This window comes from Hyla sarda, chromosome 1, assembly GCF_029499605.1.
Source record: "Hyla sarda isolate aHylSar1 chromosome 1, aHylSar1.hap1, whole genome shotgun sequence".
Classification (NCBI taxonomy): domain Eukaryota; kingdom Metazoa; phylum Chordata; class Amphibia; order Anura; family Hylidae; genus Hyla; species Hyla sarda.
Window position 1 is genome coordinate 482,376,414 of NC_079189.1, and position 23,926 is coordinate 482,400,339.

The 23,926-nt window shown below is 44.7% G+C and overlaps 1 protein-coding gene across 5 annotated transcripts in view; it reads left to right on the forward strand.

Moving 5' to 3' along the window:
* The window catches only part of SPMIP10 (sperm microtubule inner protein 10), a 33,290-nt gene extending 24,815 nt beyond the window's left edge, over positions 1-8,475 (forward strand). For 3 of the 5 annotated variants that reach the window (XM_056537313.1, XM_056537316.1, XM_056537314.1), the window contains 3 exons: positions 425-1,010; positions 4,623-4,731; positions 8,008-8,475. In XM_056537313.1, the coding sequence (XP_056393288.1) occupies positions 892-1,010; positions 4,623-4,731; positions 8,008-8,229 (450 nt within the window). In that variant the 5' untranslated portion in view covers positions 425-891 and the 3' untranslated portion in view covers positions 8,230-8,475. The remainder of the gene's footprint in view (positions 1-424; positions 1,011-4,622; positions 4,732-8,007) is intronic. The other 2 variants (XM_056537315.1, XM_056537318.1) reach the window with 1 other exon arrangement.
* The last annotated feature ends 15,451 nt before the right edge of the window (positions 8,476-23,926 follow it).

The following is a 23,926-nucleotide window of genomic DNA, read 5'->3' on the forward strand; positions in this document are numbered from 1 at the left end:
ACCGGAGCGCTGCCGCGGGGAGAGTGAAGCGAGCGCTCCGGGGAGGAGCGGGGACCCGGAGCGCTCGGCGTAACAGCAACTTTTCTTCTGGACAGGTTTTGATAAATCTCCCCCTTAGACTCTACAGATCAAAACTTTTGCCGTGTCTGAAAGTTGTGAAATGTCAAAAGTTGTGTTAAATGACATGGACACTATAACTGCTGAACAATTTGTTTTTACTACATTAAGATGATGCAACTATAGATGCCAAATTATGTTAAAATGTATAAACAATGCTGTTTTTAATTGTCTTGTTTTTTCAGCATACCACAAACCACAGCTTTTGTATATGAAATAATACTGGTACTTTGCCTTATACCCATACACATTATACAGTCAGTGTACTGATCTGCACCCCTCACCTTTCCGATATATTTTGTTGTAGGGGAGCAGCAATATACCGTACTTAAATTCCAAAGTTTACTATTGACTAATGTTTGTGACATCTCTATATACAAAAGATGAAAAGAGCTGAAGAGCAGATGAAAGAATGGAAATGTGATACCTCAGAAACACGCAGGCCTCACCATGCAGGTGAATACTTGTACATGGAAAACAGTATTGTTGATCACAACAATGGTAACTAAGTAGAGGCAGGATCAGAGACAACTGGGAAGAAGAAGCCGAAGATACTCAGACCACACTGTTTTATATTACTAGGGCATAGGCACCTATGTAGAATTGACCTTAGTTCTAGGAGAATTGTAACAATCTATCAATATAGTGAATAATACTGGAACAAAAGAACAGGGTGAAGAGGCCCCCAAATAGAATTCTATACAGGCGATGTCAGATTATTGCAAGTGATGTGATACTGTAGACAGACAAGAGTATAGAAATCTACACGAAAACATGATCTGCAGTCCAAAGCCACTAAAACAAGAAGATCTGAGTGATTTAAAGGAACCCAGAGAACACATGCAGAATCCTGGAGTCATGGTCTCAGTCGCCACCATCACTGACATTAAAGGGTAAATGGACATGTTTTACATTATTATTCTCTCTTTTTTTTTTCTTTGCACGTCTTAATTTGAAGCTTTTGAAATAATTCAATATTCTTTTTAGATCTATATAAATCCATGTTAAAGGGGTACTCCGGCGCAAAGACCTCTTATCCCCTATCCAAAGGATAGAGGATAAGATCCTGACCGCGGGGGACCCCCGTGATCTTCCATGCCGCACCCCCTTAGAATCATCCTCCGGAGCGTGCTCGCTCCGGGTCTGATTACTAGCAACCACAGGGACGGAGCGTAGTGACGTCACGGCTCTGCCCCCATGTCACGTCACGCTCCGCCCCCTCAATGCAAGCCTATGGAGGGGGCGTGATGTCTTAGTGACGGAGTACCCCTGTAAATTTCACATAGACGAATGCTACTCATTTATGATCCAACATCAGGCAAATATTAACAGTATTTGTTGTATATGTTAATATGTTATGAATACATTGGATGGCTATCATTTGGCCATCTCGGATTGCAGTATATGCTACAGTATTACTGCGATATGTGAAATAGGTTTCATAATACAGTATGTGACATTATAATTTGTGTGATTACTGATGAAGATAATGTGAACAATTTAGAACACCCTAAATTGGCTAAAAATACTAAAACCTGTAAAAGACTATTGTTAAATAATTGCTCAAACATTATGGTCATAGGACGTAATTATCTTTGCTGGAAAATACAAGTACAGCAATGAAGAATAGAAATTATTATTTGCATAGCTACAACATTTTCTCTAAGAGCTCTAATGCACACTTCAGAATTTCCTTACTGAATTTCCTCTACTTCTCTATACAAAAACCAGGGCACATAAGTCATTTAAAGCAGATTCATGGAATCGAAGCCTCATTGATGTTAATAGATGACCCTGATGAGGAAATATTTTCTACTTTAAGGATTGACATATCAATAATCCTTATCAGGAACTTCTATAGACATCAATGGGGCTTTTACTCTGCAATGATTCCAGGCAGACTTTCCACATGGAAATTCAGCATGAATCTGCTTTAAAGGGGTTATCCACCATAAGGTGATTTTAGTACTTACTTGCCAGACAGTAAAGGACATGCTCAGGAAGGATCCTTGCATGTCTTTGGGCTAAATGGCTATGTTGTGAGTCCACTATAACATTGCTGCTATCTTGTTTTGAAATGGCTATTTTCTGTTGGAGTTCCCCTTCCTCCAACTACAAGTCCCAGGATCCCTTGTTTGTAACTATGAGGTCACTTTTTTCCTCCCACATAACAGCCTCCCCACACATTGAAGCACACCTGGGATAATTCCCTGCATCGATGTGGAGAATGATCTTCCAACCCAGCAGTCGCTCCACCCATTGAAGTTGAAAGGCTCCTTTCTACACCTGAATAGTGATGTAATGTCTTGGGCCGCATTGCAACCTGCAGACAACATTTTGTGTGCTGTTAAAAATAAACATCAGGGCAAAGATCACATAAGAATTGTGTGACCAGCCATCACACACAGGTACAGACACTATTTTATGAACTACACTAACTTTACAGCCCCTGTAGCATAGTCAAATAAAATAAAATCCTGGAATACCCCTTTAAATTACTTGTGTGCCATGGTTTTTACATGCAGAAGTAGAGGAAATTTGTGAGGAAATTCTACAATGTGAATGGGCCCTTAGGCTAAGTTTCCACTTGTTTTTTTTTTGCCCCAAAAAATGCCAGAAAAAAAACCAACAGCATTTATCTGCGTTCTGGCATTTTTGCCTTTGAGTGGAAATTGCATTTTTGGCCCCTTTTTTCATAATTTGTTGGGTACCAAAAAAAAAAAAAAAATGATGCAATAGGGGTAAAAAAAAATGTATTTAACGAAATTTATATTTTTTATAATGAAATTTTTATTAATTCTTAAACATGGACCAATTTATGAGGGTGGGCAGGGATCTAAAAATGTAGCCGACAATAATAAAAATGTACAAAGGGGCCATTTAAACTAAAAAATAATATATTTTTTGTAATTAAAAGAATAGGCTATGGCTTTGCAGGGATCAGCATAAGAGATCAGTGTGTGCAGTGTTATAGGTCCCTATGGGAGCTATAACACTGCAAAAAAAAGAGTGGAAAAAAAAGTTAACAAAGGTCATTTAACCTTCCCTAATAAAAGTTTGAATCACCCCCCTTTTCCCATAAAAAAAAAAAAAAAAAAAAAAGAACTGTGTAAATTAAAATAAACATTTGTGGTATCGCCACGTGCGGATATGTCCGAGCTATAAAAATATATTATTAATTAAATCGCACGGTCAATGGCGTACGTGCAAAATAGCGTATTTTCGGTCACTTTTTATATCATTAAAAAGTGATCAAAAAGTCCGATCAATACAAAAATGGTACCGATAAAAACTTCAGAACACGGCGCAAAAAATGAGTCCTCATACCGGCCCATAAACGGAAAAATAAAAAAGTTATAGGGGTTAGAATATGAGAATTTTTAACATATAACTTTTCCTGCATGTAGTTATGATTTTTTCCAGAAGTACGACAATATCCAACCTATATAAGTAGGGTATCAATTTAACTGTATGGACCTACAGAATAAAGATAAGGTGTTATTTTTACCCAAAAATGCACTGCGTAGAAACGGAAGCCCCCAAAAGTTACAAAATGAAATTTTTCCTCAATTTTGTCGCACAATGAATTTTTTTTCTGTTTTGCCGCGGATTTTTTGGGTAAATTGACTAATGTCACTGTAAAGTAGAATTGGTGGCGCAAAAAATAAGCCATAATATGGAATTTTATGTGCAAAATTGAAAGCATTATGATTTTTAGAGGGGGATGAGGAAAAAATAAAAATGCAAAAACGGAAAAACCCTGCGTCCTTAAGGGGTTAAATACAATATTTTTCTATCCCCAATATATCTTTTTTTTTTTTTTTTTTTTTTTAAATGGTACCCTACGAACTTCATATTATCTCCATCCCTTTTTTGGATCGCTAAAGTCCAAAAAAGAATAAAAACTACTTGCAAAAATGCCAAAATTAAAACCCACATGGCATTTTTCTTGGTGTTTTTTTACTCCCATAGACCTCTACGGGAGAAAAAAGCCACGACTTTAGTGAAAAAAACACCATAGGCTCAACATGCTGCAATTTTGAAAAACTGCCAAGGAGCTTAGAAACACCAAAAGGATTAAAAAATGCCAAACTGAAAAATGCAAAGTGTTTTTCTATTGACTTGCAGCTAACATCTGGCCACAGCGTTTTTTGGCTGAAAAAACACCACCGTTTTGTCATTTTTTTAGGGCTATGTTCACACAGCGGAAATTTTGCTATTCTGCTCAATTCTGTGTGCTCAAAACAGAATTCTCACGAAATTCAGAGCCCTATTGAGTTCAATGTTATTTCGCCAGGAATTTAGCAAAATTTAAAGGCAGGTCTTACAGTACATTTATGTGATGGTGTTGTCTTCATGCAGCAGCTGCAATGTGTGACTGCACCCATTGCCCCTAAAATGGTAAATATAGGGATTAGCACATCTATAGTCAGTTAAAAGAAATCTAAATTGTTGGTTCTGATTTTATGTGCTCCCTATCAAATCCATAATGTATTTTTCTGCAGACTTGCTCATTCACATGTTTCTGAGTTCTCCAGGAGACATCCAACAATCCCCAAACGTTACGTTATGCCCTGGAAGCATGACATGGTGAACAGGAAACTAATCACAAGGGTAAGAAACAAGATCTCAAGCTGTAATATACATATACTAGCTGAGTACCTGGCGTTGCCTGGGTTTTCTTTCCTAATCCTTGTTGGGGAGGAAAATATACAAAGGAGGAAGCTTTTGACTTCATATCCCGTCCTATTGTTGTCATATCCCAACCCCATATCCCGACCTCGTATCCCGTCCTCCTATCTCGACTTCCTATCCCGTCCTCCTATCCCGCCCTCCTATCTCGACCTCCTATCCCATACTCCTATCCCATACTCCTATCCCGTCCTCCTATCTCAACCTCCTATCCCATCCTCCTATCTCAACCTCCTATCTCGACCTCCTATCCCAATCACCTATCCCGTCCTATCTCGACCTCCTATCTCGACTTCCTATCTCGACCTTCTATCCCGTCTTCCTATCCCGACCTCCTATCCCCTCCGCCTATCCTGTCCTCATATCCCGTCCTCCTATCTCAACCTCCTATCCCAACCTCCTATTCTGACCTCCTATCCCTTCCTCATATCCTTTCCTCCTATCCCGACCTCCTATGCCTTCCTCATATCCCGTCCTCCTATCTCGACCTCCTATCCTGACCTCCTATCCTGACCTCCTATCCTGACCTCCTCTCCCGACCTCCTATCCCGTCCTCCTATCCTGTCCTCATATCCCGTCCTCCTATCTCAACCTCCTATCCCGACCTCCTATTCCGACCTCCTATCCCTTCCTCATATCCTGTCCTCCTATCCCGACCTCCTATCCCGACCTCCTATGCCTTCCTCATATCCCTTCCTCCTATCTCGACCTCCTATCCCGACCTCCTCTCCCGACCTCCTATCCCGTCCTCCTATCTTGACCTCCTATCTCGGCCTCCTATTCTGTTCTCCTATGTTGACCTCCTATCCCGACCTCCTAACCCGACCTATCCCGTTCTCATATGCCGACCGCCTATCCCGTCCTCCTATCCCGTCCTCCTATCCCGTCCTCCTATCTCGACCTCCTATCCCGACCTCCTATCCCTTCCTCATATCCTGTCCTCCTATCCTGACCTCCTATCTCAACCTCCTATTCCGTCCTCCTATGTTGACCTCCTATCTCAACCTCCTATCCTGACCTCCTATCCTGTCCTCCTATCTCAACCTCCTATCCCGTCTTCATATCCCGACCTCCTATCCTGACCTCCTATCCCAACCTCATATCTCGACCTCCTATCCCGACCTATCCCGTCCTCATATCTCGACCTCCTATCCCGACCTCCTATCCCGACCTCATATCCCGTCCTCCTATCTCGACCTCCTATCTCGACCTCGTATCCCGACCTCCTATCCCAACCTCCTATCTCGACCTTCTATCTCCAGCTCCTATCCCGACCTCCTATCCCGACCTCCTATCCTGTCCTCCTATCCCGACCTCCCATCCTGACCTCCTATCCCGACCTCCCATCCTGACCTCCTATCCCGTCCTCATATCTCAACCTCCTAACCCGACCTCCTATCCCGTCCTCATATCCCGACCTCCTATCCAGACCTCCTATCCCGACCTCATATCCCGACCTTCTATCCCGACCTCCTATCTCGACCTCCTATCCCGACCTCCTTTCCTGTCCTTCTTTCCTGTCCTCCTATCTCGACCTCCTATCCCGACCTGCTATCCTGACCTCCTATCCTGTCCTCCTATCTCGACCTCCTATCTCGTCCCCCTATCCCGTCCTCCTATCCCGACCCGTAATATGTGTACCAGGTATTGAAATATCTCCAGCCATACAGAAGTTATGTGGGAACATACATTTCCCATTGATTTGCATGGGACTTTAAACAAAAACCCTGACCCTCACAAATGGGGGTAGTTAAGGGTTAAGATAACTATCCTATATTTTAAGTGGACATATAAGTAACATGTGACCAAGTATTATTGAAATATCTCCAGCCGTTTGGAAGTTATGCAGTAACATATATTTCCCATAGTCTTGTATGGGACTTTAAACAAAAACCCCGCCCCTGGCAAATGGGGGTGAGTAAGGGTTAAATGACCTATCCTATGTTTGTTGTTGACATATAAGTAACATGTGTGCCAAGTTTCATGTTAATATCTTTAGCTGTTTGGAAGTGATGCTGGAACATACACACACAATGGCCCTCATTTACTAAAGTCCAACTGACTCTTTTTCTCGGTTATTGTGCCTAAATTTTAGTCGCAACGTCTGTGCGACTATTTGTGACCAAATTTTAGTCGCATAACCGACACTGTTTTTTTTCACTCTGAAATGGGCGTGTTTTATGCAAAAATGGGCGTTTTACCGACAAAAAATACTCGGATTACTTCCAAAATCACTCGAGAAAAAGTGTGAGTTTGCCTCACACAATAACCTACAGCCAAGAGACCGAGTGAAATTCCAAAAATGGAGTGATTTCTAACAAGGGACTGTTTGCCATTGTGTTTTGTGTGAAAGTAACTTGTTTTATAACCTGAAAACATTTTGTACAGTTAAACACTTTCATGAATAAAATATCGAATGCTTTTGTGATAGATAATGTTTATATATTTTTTCTTTTTAACACATTTGCAATATTAGGTTTAAATCAATTTAACACCCTAGCTGATTAACAAGGATAATTGTTGTAATGTTTGAAAAATTATAACACATGAATACTTTGGATTCATGAAAACATTTTTAAACAAACAAGTCTAAACCATTTTGACTCACAACTAATTTCTTTAGCTCGGAGTTTGTGCGACACAATTGACTAGTGCGACACAAAAAAAACGTGCGACAGAAAAATAACCAACATGTGCGATAGAATAGTAGATAAGCCTGAAAAAAAAAAGACGAGCGATATTGTAATCACTCCAGAATAAACACTCCACTCAGAGCCACACTAAATCAGGGCCAATGAGTTATATATATATATATATATATATATCTCTATAGATTATCATGCAGCTGATTGCAGAAGTCAATAATATAAACAAAGCAATTCACATTATAATAAACATGCAATGGCTGATGTGCAGAGGAGACAATGGATGTGGTTATCATTGAGCGGGTCCCTGTGGCACATACATTGTTTAGTCATTGACCGAGTCCTGTGGCAAAGCTGCTATTAATCTTCCAGGCTCGGTAATTACGTTTCACAGTTTCAGAAGAGACTCATTAAAATTGCATTATCAGTAGATCCAGGGGATTCCCAACACAATGACCATAATAATGTGTTAATGTTGCCATGCCAACCAGTAAATTATAGGAGGTGTTACTTTTTATTATTTCTCTGAAAATGAATAAGTGATTTCCTCTAGCACGCAGATTTATCTGGGCTGTACAAAGGCCCTCACGACGAGAGCCTGTTTCTGCAGAACAAAGAAAGGCTATGTCATGGAGAAGACCGTCACGTCATCCTGGAGAAGATAAAAATCCCATTACAACATCAGCTGACAGATTTCCCATTGCACTCCCATTTGTCCAGATACCAGAGTTATGTGATGAACCAGAAAACTAGAATGCTAGGATCTTACGAATAGATGCCTTATTATCCACTTTCTGTTCAATGACCCAGAGGCCCCAGCCAGTGGTCGACATTGTAACCTTTGCAATCCTATTGTTTCACTCTGTAGCGATCAGCATGTTTCATTGTGTGTCCATGGAATGAGATTTACCGTCATTGTGGTTAATATAAACACAAAAGTGTCTGCTTTATATGTAGTCAATATATAAGACTGATCAAGATTAAATTTATGTCTAAAATAAAAAATGCTAATATTCTAAGATATCAAGCATGTTCTCTACTTGTGTCAATAAAGCTTATTATTAATGTAGTGAAATGCTGTGAAACTTTCTAATATATTTGTGTTTGAATTTCCCACCATAAATTCTAAAAAAAACACAGGCACATATAGAAGACACAATTCCAGGTCTTGCCGTGTTTCGGCAATCAAATTTTAAAGGGATATTCCGGTTATAAAAAAGATCATATCAAAATACCGTAGATAAAAAGCTATACTTTCTCACCCCAGGACCCCACTGGTCACACTGCAGCTACAATTCTTGGTCTTCTTGTCCCTTGAGGCTCATCACTTCAGCCCACTCTGCTATTTACTGGCCACATGCGTGTCCCTCTTCGGTGGGGCCGGGGATAGGTAAAGTATAGCTTATTTCAATTTTTTTATGGCTTCAGCATCATACTCTTTTTTTTTAAATTACCAGAATACTTATTTAAAGGTGTACTCCGGTGCTTAGACATCTTATCCCCTATCCAAAGGATACGGGATAAGATGCCTGATCGCGGGGGACCCACCGTTGGGGACCCCCATCATCTTGCACACCGCACCCGATCACGGGGCCGGAGCGTTGTGACGTCAAGGCTCCGCCCCGTGTGACGTCACGCTCCGGCCCCCTCAATGCAAGCCTATGGGAGGGGGCGTGACAGCTGCCACGCCCCCTCCCATAGGCTTGCATTGAGGGGGCGGAGCATGACGTCACAATGCTTCGGCCCCCATGATCAGCAGTAATCAGACCCGGAGCGTGTTCGCTCCGGGTCTGATTACTGTCGATCACGGGGCCGGAGCGTTGTGACGTCAAGGCTCCGCCCCGTGTGACGTCACACTCCAGCCCCCTCAATGCAAGCCTATGGGAGGGGGTGTGACAGCTGTCACGCCCCCTCCAATAGGCTTGCATTGAGGGGGGCGGAGCGTGACATCACAACGCTTCGGCCCCCATGATCAGCAGTAATCAGACCCGGAGTGAATACACTCCGGGGACTGATTTTAACGGGGTGCGCCTTGCAAGATCACGGGGGTCCAGAGTGGCAGGACCCCAGTGATCAGGCATCTTATCCCCTATCCTTTGGATAGGGGATAAGATTTCCTAGGGCCGGAGTACCCCTTTAAGGTGTATACAGGCGTACAATATCCTGCGAATATTTCATGCACAGGATGTGAAACAGCAAATTTTAAACAGCAGATTTCACTGTAAACTAATTGACTGTACACAACTTCAAATCTGCAGCTTCCAATCCTGCGTATCAAATATGCTCAGGATACTGTACGTGTGAATAGGCCCTTAATCATACCATTTGAGAAAAAGAGTTTACAACATCAGTTGTTGATTTTATTATTTCATTGGCTGAAATATCAGCATTGGTTTTATATTGAACATTTTATTTCATAAAAGCAAAAAAAAAAATGATTCAAATACAACTATTTGTATTGATGCTATGCCTGCATGCTAGACAATAGGAAAATTATAACAGGAGTATTTAAAAAAGAAGCACACAATTATATATTAGGGACAAACTAAATGAGATAAAAATTCAATGTATCCTGCACTCACCTAGTATGCCCAACTCACTTAGAAAGCCCAATAGGTAGTCAGGCTACTAATTACGCTGTGTCCTATGCTGGTAAAATATATGCATAGGGGCTACGGACGTCTTGCAGACAATTCTGTACTATGTAGGAGCAAAATATATTGCTTAGATGTATCTCATGGGTGTATCAGGGTGCATTATGTAAAGAGTACCTGTCATCAACAAAAACTTTTAATATGTTGTTCATAATCATTAATGAAGACATATTGTAACATATCTTCATTAAAAAATATTAATATTTATACCAGTTTTTTCATTTTATACTGTTGGCCACTAGGGGCCTCTCGTCTATGCCTGGTCTGCAGGCAGCTTCCTATGCTTTTCATAGTAAGTGTACAGCTTTTAGGACTAATGCTGAAAGGGCTCTGGTCCTTCCACAGGAAGTTCAGTACTCTCAGCTCAGGACTCGCTCACAGCCTGGAGCAGCACTGTGAGCTACAAGCCTGCACATGCCTCTCATATAACAGAGGCCAGTCACCTCCCCCTCCCCCTGCTCTGTGTTCTCCTGGCCCCTCACCACATGTTATCTTATACATTGTATTATCTCACTGCACTCCCTGCTCTGTGCCCCTCCTGACATTCATCTTAATTACTGCCTCTGTAATTGCTCCCACTGCCCCTGGTTCTCAGCATTGACTTTTTAGTGCAGAGAGACACAGGAGAGAGAGAGAGAGAGAGACAGAGGCTGCCGTCCCTCCTCTGTACTTAGTCTGTCAGCACACTGCAGAGCAGTGTTTCCCAACCAGGGTGCCTCCAGCTGTTGCAAAACTACAACTCCCAGCATGCCCGGACAGCTGTTGGCTGTCTGGGCATGCTGGGAGTTGTAGTTTTGCAACAGCTGGAGGTACTCTGGTTGGGAAACACTGCTGCAGAGGGAGAGCAGCATACAGGAAGACTGGCAGAAGCAGAGTCCCGGCCAGGCTTCATGTGACATCATGCCTGCCGGGACCCGCCTCCTTCCACCCCTCAGAAAGACAGTGCTCCTGAGCTAATGAAGAGGGATAAAAAAAGGTATTTCCACAGCGTTTTAAACCTCAATAAACAAGGGATAGGCATAGTTAGAGTAAGGGACAGATGGGGAGGGGGATCAGGGAAAGTTTAGTTGATGACAGGTACTCTGTACCAAATGCCTCCCATTTCCGCAGGCCTTTCTTGTTTTGCCAGCCAAGTGACTTTGTCAAGGGACCAAGATTATAGTCTCGGTCCCTTGACAAAGCCGGTTGGCTAACGAAACGCCTTCTAACACTGCAGCCAATGGCAACTTATGCAACTGTATGCCTATGCAGAGGTATATGTCAGAGCTCTCCATTGGAGGCGTGCATAACACAGGGACTGCATAACATTATTGCACAGACCCCAAGGCTATCTTCTATGTCCACTGCTGATTTGCTTCTGAGCTTTTTCTTTACCATCTATCATATTGTGACACGGAACCTACACAGAGACAAAACTGCAGACTGTTTTAATAATATAAATTTTATGCATAAATGCTTCTTTGTCTTTCAGGTTTATTATGGTTTAGAAACCGCTAGATTTATACCTCACTATTATACACCGGATATGTGTTTAAGAAAACATTGAATGCCTTTTCTTACTGTACATCTATTTTATCTCTTTAAATACCTTGCCAAAGTGTTCACCCTCCCCCCTTGGTGTTTTTCCTGTTTTGTCGCATTACAACCTGAAATTAAAATGGATTTTTGGGGTTTTGTACTATGTCACTTAAATAACATACCTACTACCTTACAGTTGCAAAATATTTTTACTGTGACACAAACAAAATTTAAGACAAAAAAAATGGATCATTAAAGGGGTACTCTGTCTGATGTCTGATCACAGGGGTCCTGCCGCTGCTGACCACCGCGATCTCGGCTGTGGCACCCCAGACATCCAGTGCTCGGATGACTGGCGATGCGGGGCGGAGGCTCGTGACATCATGGGCACGCCTGGTTCGTGACATCATACCCCCTTCCATAGACTTGCATTGAGGGGGCATGGCCGTGACATCATGAGCTTCCGGTGCTGCACCCGATGAGGGATTAGACATCTTATCCCTTATCCTTTGGATAGTGGATAAGATGTCTAGGGGTGGGGTACCCCTTTAACCTTTGCTGACATCTGAACTCCCTTTTCCCATAAAAAAACAAAAACAAAACAAACATATATGGTATAGGTGCAAGTGGAATTATCTGACCTATTGAAATATAACACTATTGATCCTAAATGGCATAAACAAACAAAAATAATAAAATAAAATGTAAGATTTTTTTTTTTTTTACTGTATCCAATATCATTTAATTGTTAGGTGTATAGCACCCATTTTCTCTCACAAATGCCTTCTTTCTGATGCTCACTTGGTTTGTCATCCTATGCTTTAGAGCAGGGGTCCTCAAACTACGGCCCGCGGGCCACATGCGGCCCGCGGAGCGCATTTACCTGGCCCGCCGGGTGCTTTTGCCTTAGGACATCCCTGTGTTCCGAAATATGCTTTCGGAACACAAGGATGCCTCTGAAGTCCCTGCGGCCCGCGTTTACTTTAAAAACGCGGGGACCGCCAGGAGCAGGCGCACGCAGCAACGTCACTGATGTCCCATGCGTGCGCCCATGGCAACCGAGCGCGGAGCAGAAGAGAAGAAGCAAGGATGCGCGCGTTGGTAGTAGGTAAGTGTTTACCAGCGGCGCGTCCCTTCGGTGTTCTGACCACCGATCCTCCGGTCCTGCTATGGCCGGAGCGGTGGTGGGAACACTGAAATGGGGCAGTACACAGGCATACAGCCTCCAGCCATACTTTATGGCTGGAGGCTGTATGCCTGTGGGGGAACATACTGCCAACGTAATTTGGGGGACTATACTGCCAGCCTAATGTGGGGGAACATACTGCACCTAATGTGGGGGAACAGACTGCACCTAATGTGGGGTAACATACTGCACCTAATGTGGGGAAACTATACTGCCAGCCTAATGTGAGGTACTATACTGCACCTAATGTGGGGGAACTATACTGCCAACCTAATGTGGGGGACTATATTGCACCTAATGTGGGGGGACTATACTGCCAGCCTAATGTGGGGGAACATACTGCCAGCCTAATGTGGGGGACTATATTGCACCTAATGTGGGGGAACTATACTGCCAGCCTAATGTGGGGGACTATATTGCACCTAATGTGGGGGAACTATACTGCCAGCCTAATGTGGGGGACTATATTGCACCTAATGTGGGGGGACTATACTGCCAGCCTAATGTGGGGGACTATAGTTTAGAGGGTGGGGTCCTCACTCTGCATGACTCATCTTCCTCCCTGTCACGATGCCGGCTGGCAGGTAGTGGATCCTCTGTGCCAGAGAGGGATTAGCGTGGACCGTGCTAGTGGATCGGTTCTAAGTCACTACTGGTTTTCACCAGAGCCCGCCGCAAAGCGGGATGGTCTTGCTGCGGCGGTAGTGACCAGGTCGTATCCACTAGCAATGGCTCAACCTCTCTGGCTGCTGAAGATAGGCGCGGTACAAGGGAGTAGACAGAAGCAAGGTCGGACGTAGCAGAAGGTCGGGGCAGGCAGCAAGGATCGTAGTCAGGGGCAACGGCAGGAGGTCTGGAACACAGGCTAGGAACACACAAGGAAACGCTTTCACTGGCACGATGGCAACAAGATCCGGCAAGGAAGTGCAGGGGAAGTGAGGTGATATAGGGAAGTGCACAGGTGATAACACTAATTGGAACCACTGCGCCAATCAGCGGCGCAGTGGCCCTTTAAATCGCAAAGACCCGGCGCGCGCGCGCCCTAGGGAGCGGGGCCGCGCGCGCCGGGACAGGACTGACGGAGAGCGAGTCAGGTACGGGAGCCGGGGTGCGCATCGCGAGCGGGCGCTACCCGCATCGCGAATCGCATCCCGGCTGAAGGCGGTATCGCAGCGCCCCGGGTCAGTGGATCTGACCGGAGCGCTGCAGTGAGGAGAGTGTAGCGAGCGCTCCGGGGAGGAGCGGGGACCCGGAGCGCTCGGCGTAACAGTACCCCCCCCCTTGGGTCTCCCCCTCTTCTAAGAGCCTGAGAACCTGAGGAGCAGACTTTTGTCTAGGATATTGTCCTCAGGTTCCCAGGATCTCTCTTCTGGACCACAACCCTCCCAATCCACTAAGAAAAAAGTTTTCCCTCTGACCTTTTTGGATGCTAAAATCTCTTTGACGGAGAAGATGTCCGAGGAGCCGGAAACAGGAGTGGGAGGAACAGATTTGGGAGAGAAACGGTTAATGATAAGTGGTTTAAGGAGAGAAACGTGAAAGGCATTAGGAATACGAAGAGAAGGAGGAAGAAGAAGTTTGTAAGAGACAGGATTAATCTGGCACAAAATTTTGAAAGGACCAAGATAGCGTGGTCCCAACTTATAGCTAGGGACACGGAAGCGGACATATTTAGCGGAGAGCCATACCTTGTCTCCAGGGGAAAAAATGGGAGGAGCTCTTCTTTTCTTATCCGCGAATTTCTTCATGCGTGAAGAAGCCTGTAAGAGAGAATTTTGGGTCTCTCTCCATATGATGGAAAGATCACGAGAAATTTCATCCACAGCGGGCAGACCAGAGGGCAAGGGGGTAGGGAGGGGGGGAAGAGGGTGACGGCCGTACACCATGAAAAATGGGGATTTGGAGGAGGATTCAGAGACTCTGAAGTTATACGAGAATTCGGCCCATGGTAGAAGATCTGCCCAGTCATCCTGGCGGGAGGAAACAAAATGTCGTAAATAATCACCCAAGACTTGGTTAATTCTTTCTACTTGTCCATTGGATTGAGGATGATATGCAGAAGAAAAATTTAATTTAATCTTGAGTTGTTTACAGAGAGCCCTCCAGAATTTAGACACGAATTGGACTCCTCTATCCGAGACGATCTGCGTAGGCAACCCGTGAAGACGAAAAATGTGTACAAAAAATTGTTTAGCCAACTGAGGCGCTGAAGGAAGACCAGGAAGAGGGATGAAATGTGCCATTTTGGAGAATCGATCAACGACCACCCAAATAACAGTGTTGCCACGGGATGGGGGTAAGTCAGTAATAAAATCCATACCAATCAGAGACCAAGGCTGTTCGGGGACAGGCAGAGGATGAAGAAAACCAGCGGGCTTCTGGCGAGGAGTCTTATCCCGGGCACAGATAGTGCAGGCTCGCACAAAGTCCACCACATCTGTCTCTAGAGTCGGCCACCAATAGAAGCGAGAGATGAGTTGCACAGATTTCTTGATGCCCGCATGACCTGCGAGATGGGAGGAGTGACCCCATTTGAGGATTCCGAGGCGTTGGCGTGGAGAAACAAAGGTCTTTCCTGGAGGAGTTTGCCTGATGGAGGCTGGAGAAGTGGAAATCAGGCAGTCAGGAGGAATGATGTGTTGAGGAGAGAGTTCAACTTCAGAAGCATCTGAGGAACGAGAGAGAGCATCGGCCCTAATGTTCTTATCGGCAGGCCGAAAGTGAATTTCAAAATTAAATCGGGCAAAGAACAGAGACCACCTGGCCTGGCGAGGATTCAGCCGTTGGGCAGACTGGAGGTAGGAGAGGTTTTTGTGATCGGTGTAAATAATAACTGGAAATCTTGATCCCTCCAGCAGATGCCTCCATTCCTCAAGTGCTAATTTAATGGCTAGAAGCTCTCGATCCCCGATGGAGTAGTTCCTCTCCGCCGGAGAGAAGGTCCTAGAAAAAAACCCACAAGTAACAGCATGCCCGGAAGAATTTTTTTGTAGAAGGACAGCTCCAGCTCCCACTGAGGAGGCATCAACCTCCAATAGGAAGGGTTTAGATGGGTCAGGTCTGGAGAGCACGGGAGCCGAAGAAAAGGCAGACTTGAGCCGTTTAAAGGCGTCTTCCGCTTGAGGAGGCCAAGACTTGGGATCGGCATTTTTTTTGGTTAAAGCCACGATAGGAGCCACAAGGGTAGAAAAATGTGGAATAAATTGCCTGTAATAATTGGCGAACCCCAAAAAACGTTGGATGGCACGGAGTCCGGAGGGGCGTGGCCAATCTAAGACGGCAGAGAGTTTGTCTGGATCCATTTGTAGTCCCTGGCCAGAGACCAAGTATCCTAGGAAAGGAAGAGATTGGCATTCAAACAGACATTTCTCTATTTTGGCATAGAGTTGATTGTCACGAAGTCTCTGAAGAACCATACGGACATGCTGGCGGTGTTCTTCTAGATTGGCAGAAAAAATCAGGATATCGTCTAGATATACAACAACACAGGAGTATAGGAGATCACGAAAAATTTCATTAACAAAGTCTTGGAAGACGGCAGGGGCGTTGCACAGGCCAAAGGGCATGACCAGATACTCAAAGTGTCCATCTCTGGTGTTAAATGCCGTTTTCCATTCATCCCCCTCTCTGATGCGGATGAGATTATAAGCACCCCTTAAGTCCAGTTTGGTAAAAATGTGGGCACCTTGGAGGCGATCAAAGAGTTCAGAGATGAGGGGTAGGGGGTAGCGGTTCTTAACCGTGATTTTATTAAGACCGCGGTAGTCAATGCAAGGACGTAGAGAGCCATCTTTTTTGGACACAAAGAAAAATCTGGCTCCGGCAGGAGAGGAGGATTTACGGATAAAGCCCTTTTTTAAATTTTCCTGGACGTATTCAGACATGGCAAGAGTCTCTGGGACGGACAGAGGATAGATTCTGCCCCGGGGTGGAGTAGTGCCCGGGAGGAGGTCGATAGGACAATCATAAGGCCTGTGAGGAGGTAGAGTCTCAGCTTGTTTTTTGCAAAAAACATCCGCAAAGTCCATATAGGCCTTAGGGAGACCGGTTACAGGAGGAACCACAGAGTCACGGCAAGGGTTACTGGGAACCGGTTTTAGGCAGTCCTTGGAACAAGAGGGCCCCCAACTCTTGATCTCCCCAGAGGACCAATCCAGGGTTGGGGAATGAAGTTGAAGCCAGGGAAGTCCAAGGAGAATTTCAGAAGTGCAATTGGGGAGGACCAGAAGTTCAATCCTCTCGTGATGAGATCCGATGCACATTAGAAGGGGCTCCGTGCGGAAACGTATGGTACAGTCCAATCTTTCATTGTTTACACAATTGATGTAGAGGGGTCTGGCGAGACTGGTCACCGGGATGTTGAACCTGTTGACGAGAGAGGCCAAAATAAAATTTCCTGCAGATCCGGAGTCCAAGAAGGCCACAGTAGAGAAGGAGAAGGCAGAGGCAGATATCCGCACAGGCACAGTAAGACGTGGAGAAGCAGAGTAGACATCAAGGACTGTCTCACCTTTGTGCGGAGTCAGCGTACGTCTTTCCAGGCGGGGAGGACGGATAGGACAATCCTTCAGGAAGTGTTCGGTACTAGCACAGTACAGGCAGAGATTCTCCATGCGGCGTCGTGTCCTCTCTTGAGGTGTCAGGCGAGACCGGTCGACCTGCATAGCCTCCACGGCGGGAGGCACAGGAACAGATTGCAGGGGACCAGAGGAGAGAGGAGCCGGGGAGAAGAAACGCCTCGTGCGAACAGAGTCCATATCCTGGCGGAGCTCCTGACGCCTTTCGGAAAAACGCATGTCAATGCGAGTGGCTAGGTGGATGAGTTCATGTAGATTAGCAGGGATTTCTCGTGCGGCCAGAACATCTTTAATGTTGCTGGATAGGCCTTTTTTAAAGGTCGCGCAGAGTGCCTCATTATTCCAGGATAATTCTGAAGCAAGAGTACGGAATTGTACGGCATACTCGCCAACGGAAGAATTACCCTGGACCAGGTTCAACAGGGCAGTCTCAGCAGAAGAGGCTCGGGCAGGTTCCTCAAAGACACTTCGAATTTCCGAGAAGAAGGAGTGTACAGAGGCAGTGACGGGGTCATTGCAGTCCCAGAGCGGTGTGGCCCAAGACAGGGCTTTTCCAGACAGAAGGCTGACTACGAAAGCCACCTTAGACCTTTCAGTGGGAAACTGGTCCGACATCATCTCCAAGTGCAATGAACATTGGGAAAGAAAGCCACGGCAAAACTTAGAGTCCCCATCAAATTTATCCGGCAAGGATAGTCGTAGTCCAGAAGCGGCCACTCGCTGCGGAGGAGGTGCAGGAGCTGGCGGAGGAGATGATTGCTGAAGCTGTGGTAGTAACTGCTGTAGCATAACGGTCAGTTGAGACAGCTGTTGGCCTTGTTGCGCTATCTGTTGTGACTGCTGGGCGACCACCGTGGTGAGGTCAGCGACAACTGGCAGAGGAACTTCAGCGGGATCCATGGCCGGATCTACTGTCACGATGCCGGCTGGCAGGTAGTGGATCCTCTGTGCCAGAGAGGGATTAGCGTGGACCGTGCTAGTGGATCGGTTCTAAGTCACTACTGGTTTTCACCAGAGCCCGCCGCAAAGCGGGATGGTCTTGCTGCGGCGGTAGTGACCAGGTCGTATCCACTAGCAACGGCTCAACCTCTCTGGCTGCTGAAGATAGGCGCGGTACAAGGGAGTAGACAGAAGCAAGGTCGGACGTAGCAGAAGGTCGGGGCAGGCAGCAAGGATCGTAGTCAGGGGCAACGGCAGGAGGTCTGGAACACAGGCTAGGAACACACAAGGAAACGCTTTCACTGGCACGATGGCAACAAGATCCGGCAAGGAAGTGCAGGGGAAGTGAGGTGATATAGGGAAGTGCACAGGTGATAACACTAATTGGAACCACTGCGCCAATCAGCGGCGCAGTGGCCCTTTAAATCGCAAAGACCCGGCGCGCGCGCGCCCTAGGGAGCGGGGCCGCGCGCGCCGGGACAGGACTGACGGAGAGCGAGTCAGGTACGGGAGCCGGGGTGCGCATCGCGAATCGCATCCCGGCTGAAGGCGGTATCGCAGCGCCCCGGGTCAGTGGATCTGACCGGAGCGCTGCAGTGAGGAGAGTGTAGCGAGCGCTCCGGGGAGGAGCGGGGACCCGGAGCGCTCGGCGTAACACTCCCTGAGTGCTGGGTCTCTTCATCCAATCACTGCAGGCTGCTCTGTAACCCCCTCCTCTCTGTTTTCATTCTGCTGTCTGATAGGACAGGATTGAGCACAGAGGAGTGCTAGTTCCACCCTCACTTACTAGACTTTGTCCCTGGCTGTGCTTCCGCTTGGACAAAGATAATTCTGCAACCAGACATGATTATGTTCTAGACGGTATGGGGATTGATTTCTATAAAAGGAGATAACATTTATGAAGTATATTAGAATAGTTAATGTATTGCCAAGATGTACAACATATAACAAGTTTTGGAATCTGACAGTGCCCATTTAAGTCTATAGCTTGTATCCCTGCATATTCTATTTAAGGGGGACTTTATATAGTTAAACTTGGAACAGTTTGGGTCTGTTGCTTTTGTTATAGGTTTTCAATAGAAGTAAGTTTGGGCTAGTACCTAGATACTAGGAGCAGTAATGTACAGCAGATTTGACAGGTGGTGAGACATCTGCAGCATGCATTATGAATGTCTTACTGTACGTTTCTATGAAAACAGGTGAAATGGAGGGATTAGGGTAATTGATTTTCCGTCTAGTTGTTCCTAAGCTTGGAACTGCTTGTTACTGTATAACAAGAAGAAAACCTTAACCCCTTAAGGACCAAGCCCATTTTGGCCTTAAGGACCAGAGCGTTTTTTGCACATCTGATCACTGTCACTTTAAACATTAATAACTCTGGAATGCTTTTAGTTATCATTCTGAATCCGAGATAATTTTTTCGTGACATATTCTACTTTAACATAGTAGTAATTTTTTGTGGTAACCTGCATCCTTTCTTGGTGAAAAATCCATAACTTTGATGAAAAATTAGAAAATTTAGCATTTTTCTAACTTTGAAGCTTTCTGCTTGTAAGGAAAATGTATATTACGAATACATTTTTTTTTAATTCACATATACAATATGTCTACTTTATGTTTGCATCATAAAATTGATGAGTTTTTACTTTTGGAAGACACCAGAGGGCTTCAAAGTTCAGCAGCAATTTTCCAATTTTTCACAAAATTTTCAAATTTGATATTTTTCAGGGACCAGTTCAGTTTTGAAGTGGATTTGAAGGGTCTTCATATTAGAAATACCCCATAAATGACCCCATTATAAAAACTACACCCCCCCAAAGTATTCAAAATGACGTTCAGTAAGTGTTTTAACCCTTTAGGTGTTTCACAGGAATAGCAGCAAAGTGAAGGAGAAAATTCAAAATCTTCATTTTTTACACTCACATGTTCTTGTAGATCCAATTTTTGAATTTTTGCAAGTGGTAAAAGGAGAAAATTTTTACTTGTATTTGTAGCCCAATTTCTCTAGAGTAAGCACATACCTCATATGTCTATGTAAAGTCTTCGGCGGGCGCAGTAGAGGGCTCAGAAGGGAAGGAGCAACAAGGGGATTTTGGAGAGAACATTTTTCTGAAACGGTTTTTGGGGGGAATGTTGCATTTAGGAAGCCCCTATGGTGCCAGAACAGCAAAAAAAAAACACATGGCATGCCATTTTGGAAACTAGAGCCCTTGGGGAATGTAACAAGGAATTAAGTGAGCCTTAATACCCCACAGGTGTTTCATGACTTTTGCAAATGTAAAAAAAAAAAAAATAAATGTTTACCTAAAATGCTTGTTTTCCCTAAAATTTTACATTTTTAAAAAGGGTAATAGCAGAAAGTACCCCCCAGAATTTGAAGCCCAATTTCTCCCGATTCAGAAAACACCCCATATGCTTGTGAAAAGTGCTCTGCTGGCGCACTACAGGTCTCAGAAGAGGAGTAGTCACATTTGGCTTTTTGGAAGCAAATTTTGCTCTGGGGGCATGTTGCATTTAGGAAGCCCCTATGGTGCCAGGACAGCAAAAAACCCACATGGCATACTATTTTGGAAATTAGACCACTCGGGGAACGTAACAAAGGGTTAAGTGAACCTTTATACTCCACAGGTGTTTCACGACTTTTGCATATGTTAAAAAAAAAAATAAATTCTGCCTAAAATGCTTGTTTTCCCAAAAATTTTACATTTTTTAAAAGGGTAAAAGCAGAAAATAGCCCCCAAAATTTGTAACACTATTTCTCCCGAGTACGGCGATACCCCATATGTGACCCTAAACTGTTGCCTTGAAATACGACAGGGCTCCGAAGTGAAAGCGCCATGCGCATTTGAGGCCTAAATTAAGAACTTGCATAGGGGTGGACATAGGGGAATTCTACGCCAGTGATTCCCAAACAGGGTGCCTCCAGCTGTTGTAAAACTCCCAGCATGCCTGGACTACTGGGAGTAGTTGTTTTGCAACAGCTGGTGGCTCAGTTTTGGAAAAAGTGGCGTACCAGACGTTTGTAATTTTTATTGGGGAGGGGAGGGGGGCTGTGTAGGGGTATGTGTATATGTAGTGTTTTTTACTTTTTATTTTATTTTGTGGTAGTGTAGTGTAGTGTTTTTAGGGTACAGTCACACGGGTGGGGGTTCACAGTAGTTTCTCGCTGGCAGCTTGAGCTGCGGCAGAAAATTTGCCGCAGCTCAAACTTGCAGCCGGATACTTACTGTAAACCTCCGCCCATGTAAGTGTACCCTGTACATTCACAATGGGGGTGGGGGGGACATCCAGCTGTTGCAAAACTACAACTCCCAGCATGCACTGACAGACTGTACATGCTGAGAGTTTTAGTTTTGCAACAGCTGTAGGCACACTGGTTATGTATCACTGAGTTTGTGACCTAACTCAGTGTTTCACAACCAGTGTGCCTCCAGCTGTTGCAAAACTACAACTCCCAGCATGTACGGTGCATGGTGTACGGTGACTGCTGAGAGTTGTAGTTTGCAACAGCTGGAGGCACACCGGTCTTGAAACACTGAGTTAGGTAAAAAAAACTCTGAGTTTCACAACCAGTGTGCCTTCAGCTGTTGCAAAACTACAACTCACAGCAGTCACCGACAGCCAACGGGCATGCTGGGAGTTGTAGTTATGCAACCAGCAGATGCACCACTACAACTCCCAGCATGCACTTTAGCTGTTTGTGCAAGCTGGGAGTTGTAGTTATTCAACAGCTGAAGGTACACTTTTCCATAGAAAAAATGTGCCTCCAGCTGTTGCAAAACTATAAGTCCCAGCATGCCCATAAGGGAATGCTGGGAGTTGTGGTTGTCTGCCTCCTGCTGTTGCACAACTACAGCTCCCAGCATGCCCTTTTTGCATGCTGGGAGCTGTTGCTAAGCAACAGCAGGAGGCTGTCACTCAGCTCCAAGCCGCCGCTTCAGGTCAGTCCCGCCGCCGCTCCTGGGGCCCCGATCCCAACAGGGATGCCGGGGATCGGGGTCCCCAGCTCCCGGGGTCTTCTTCCCGCACCCGCTCTCGTCCTGCGGAAGAGGGGGCGGAGCAAGTTGCGGGAGTGACACCCTCAGCGGGTGCCCTGATTGGTCAGCCAGTAAACCGGCCGACGAATCAGGGCAATCGTGAGGTTGCACCAGTGCCACCTCACCCCTGCTGGCTATGGCTGTTTGGGGCCGTCAGAAACGGCCCCGAACAGCCTGTAATTTCGGGTCACCGGGTCACTAATGACCCCCCTGGGCGATATGCCGCGATGCCTGCTGAACGATTTCAGCAGGCATCCAGCTCCGGTCCCCAACCGGCTAGCGGTGGGGACCGGATTTCCCACGGGCGTATTGATACGCCCTCGGTCCTTAAGGACTCGGAATTCAGGGCGTATCCATACGCCCTGTGTTCTGAAGAGGTTAAAGTTCCAATCCTTTCCAAATAATTCTATCAATTCATATGTGAACAAATGTATTCTAATTTGATATAACACAAGACAAACACATGTTTTTGTAACTTATAGAACAATATAGATTGTTGTGTGTGTAGTTCTCTACAATTAATGATAAACTCATAGCATACTTTACAGCTAAGGACTTGTACACACTACTGTATACGTTACTGTAAATGTTGGCGTGGCATGGAACCATAAAATTATGCCCACAATAGTCTGTGGGGCCATACTGTAATAGTTTGCACCTCTTATTTCATTTGGAGACATACAACGTTTTTTTGTCATATTTGATATGAATGACAAAAAACATGGCTTTTTAATTTGAATAAAATCATTGCTTCAAGAGGAGAATATTGCTGTAATGTGCGACTGTAAGGAGGCACCATCCAGAATTCATACATGCTCACCTGAGCCAAATTTGCATGTTTATATGGGGAATGGGAGAGATATCTGTAATGTATGACCAGCTTAACCCCTTAAGGACACAGCCCATTTGGGCCTTAAGGACGCAGGCAATTTTATTTTTACGTTTTCGTTTTTTCCTCCTGGCCTTCAAAAAATCATAACTCTTTTATATTTTCATCCACAGACTAGTATAAGGGCTTTTTTTTTGCGCGACCAGTTGTCCATTGTAATGCCATCACTCACTTTATCATAAAAAGTATGGCGCAATCAAAAAATACTATTTGTGTGGGGAAATTAAAAAGAAAACCGCAATTTTGCTAATTTTGGAAGGTTTTGTTTTCACGCTGTACAATTTACAGTAAAAATGACAGGCGTTCTTTATTCTTTGGGTCAATACAATTCAATTGATACCCATGATAATATACTTTTCTATTACTGTTGCGCTTAAAAAAAAATCACAAACTGTTTAACCAAATAAGTACGTTCAAAATCCCCCTAATTTGAAGACCTATAACTTTTTCATTTTTCCGTATAAGCTGCGGTATGAGGGCTCATTTTTTGTGCCGTGATCAGTACATTTTATTGATACCATATTTGCTTATATAAAACTTTTTATTCTTTTTTATAAAAAAAATTTGGAATAAAATGTTATAAAAAAAACAGCAATTTTAGATTTTTTTTTTTACGTTCACGCCGTTCACCATACAGTATCATTAACATTTTATTTTAATAGTTGGGATATT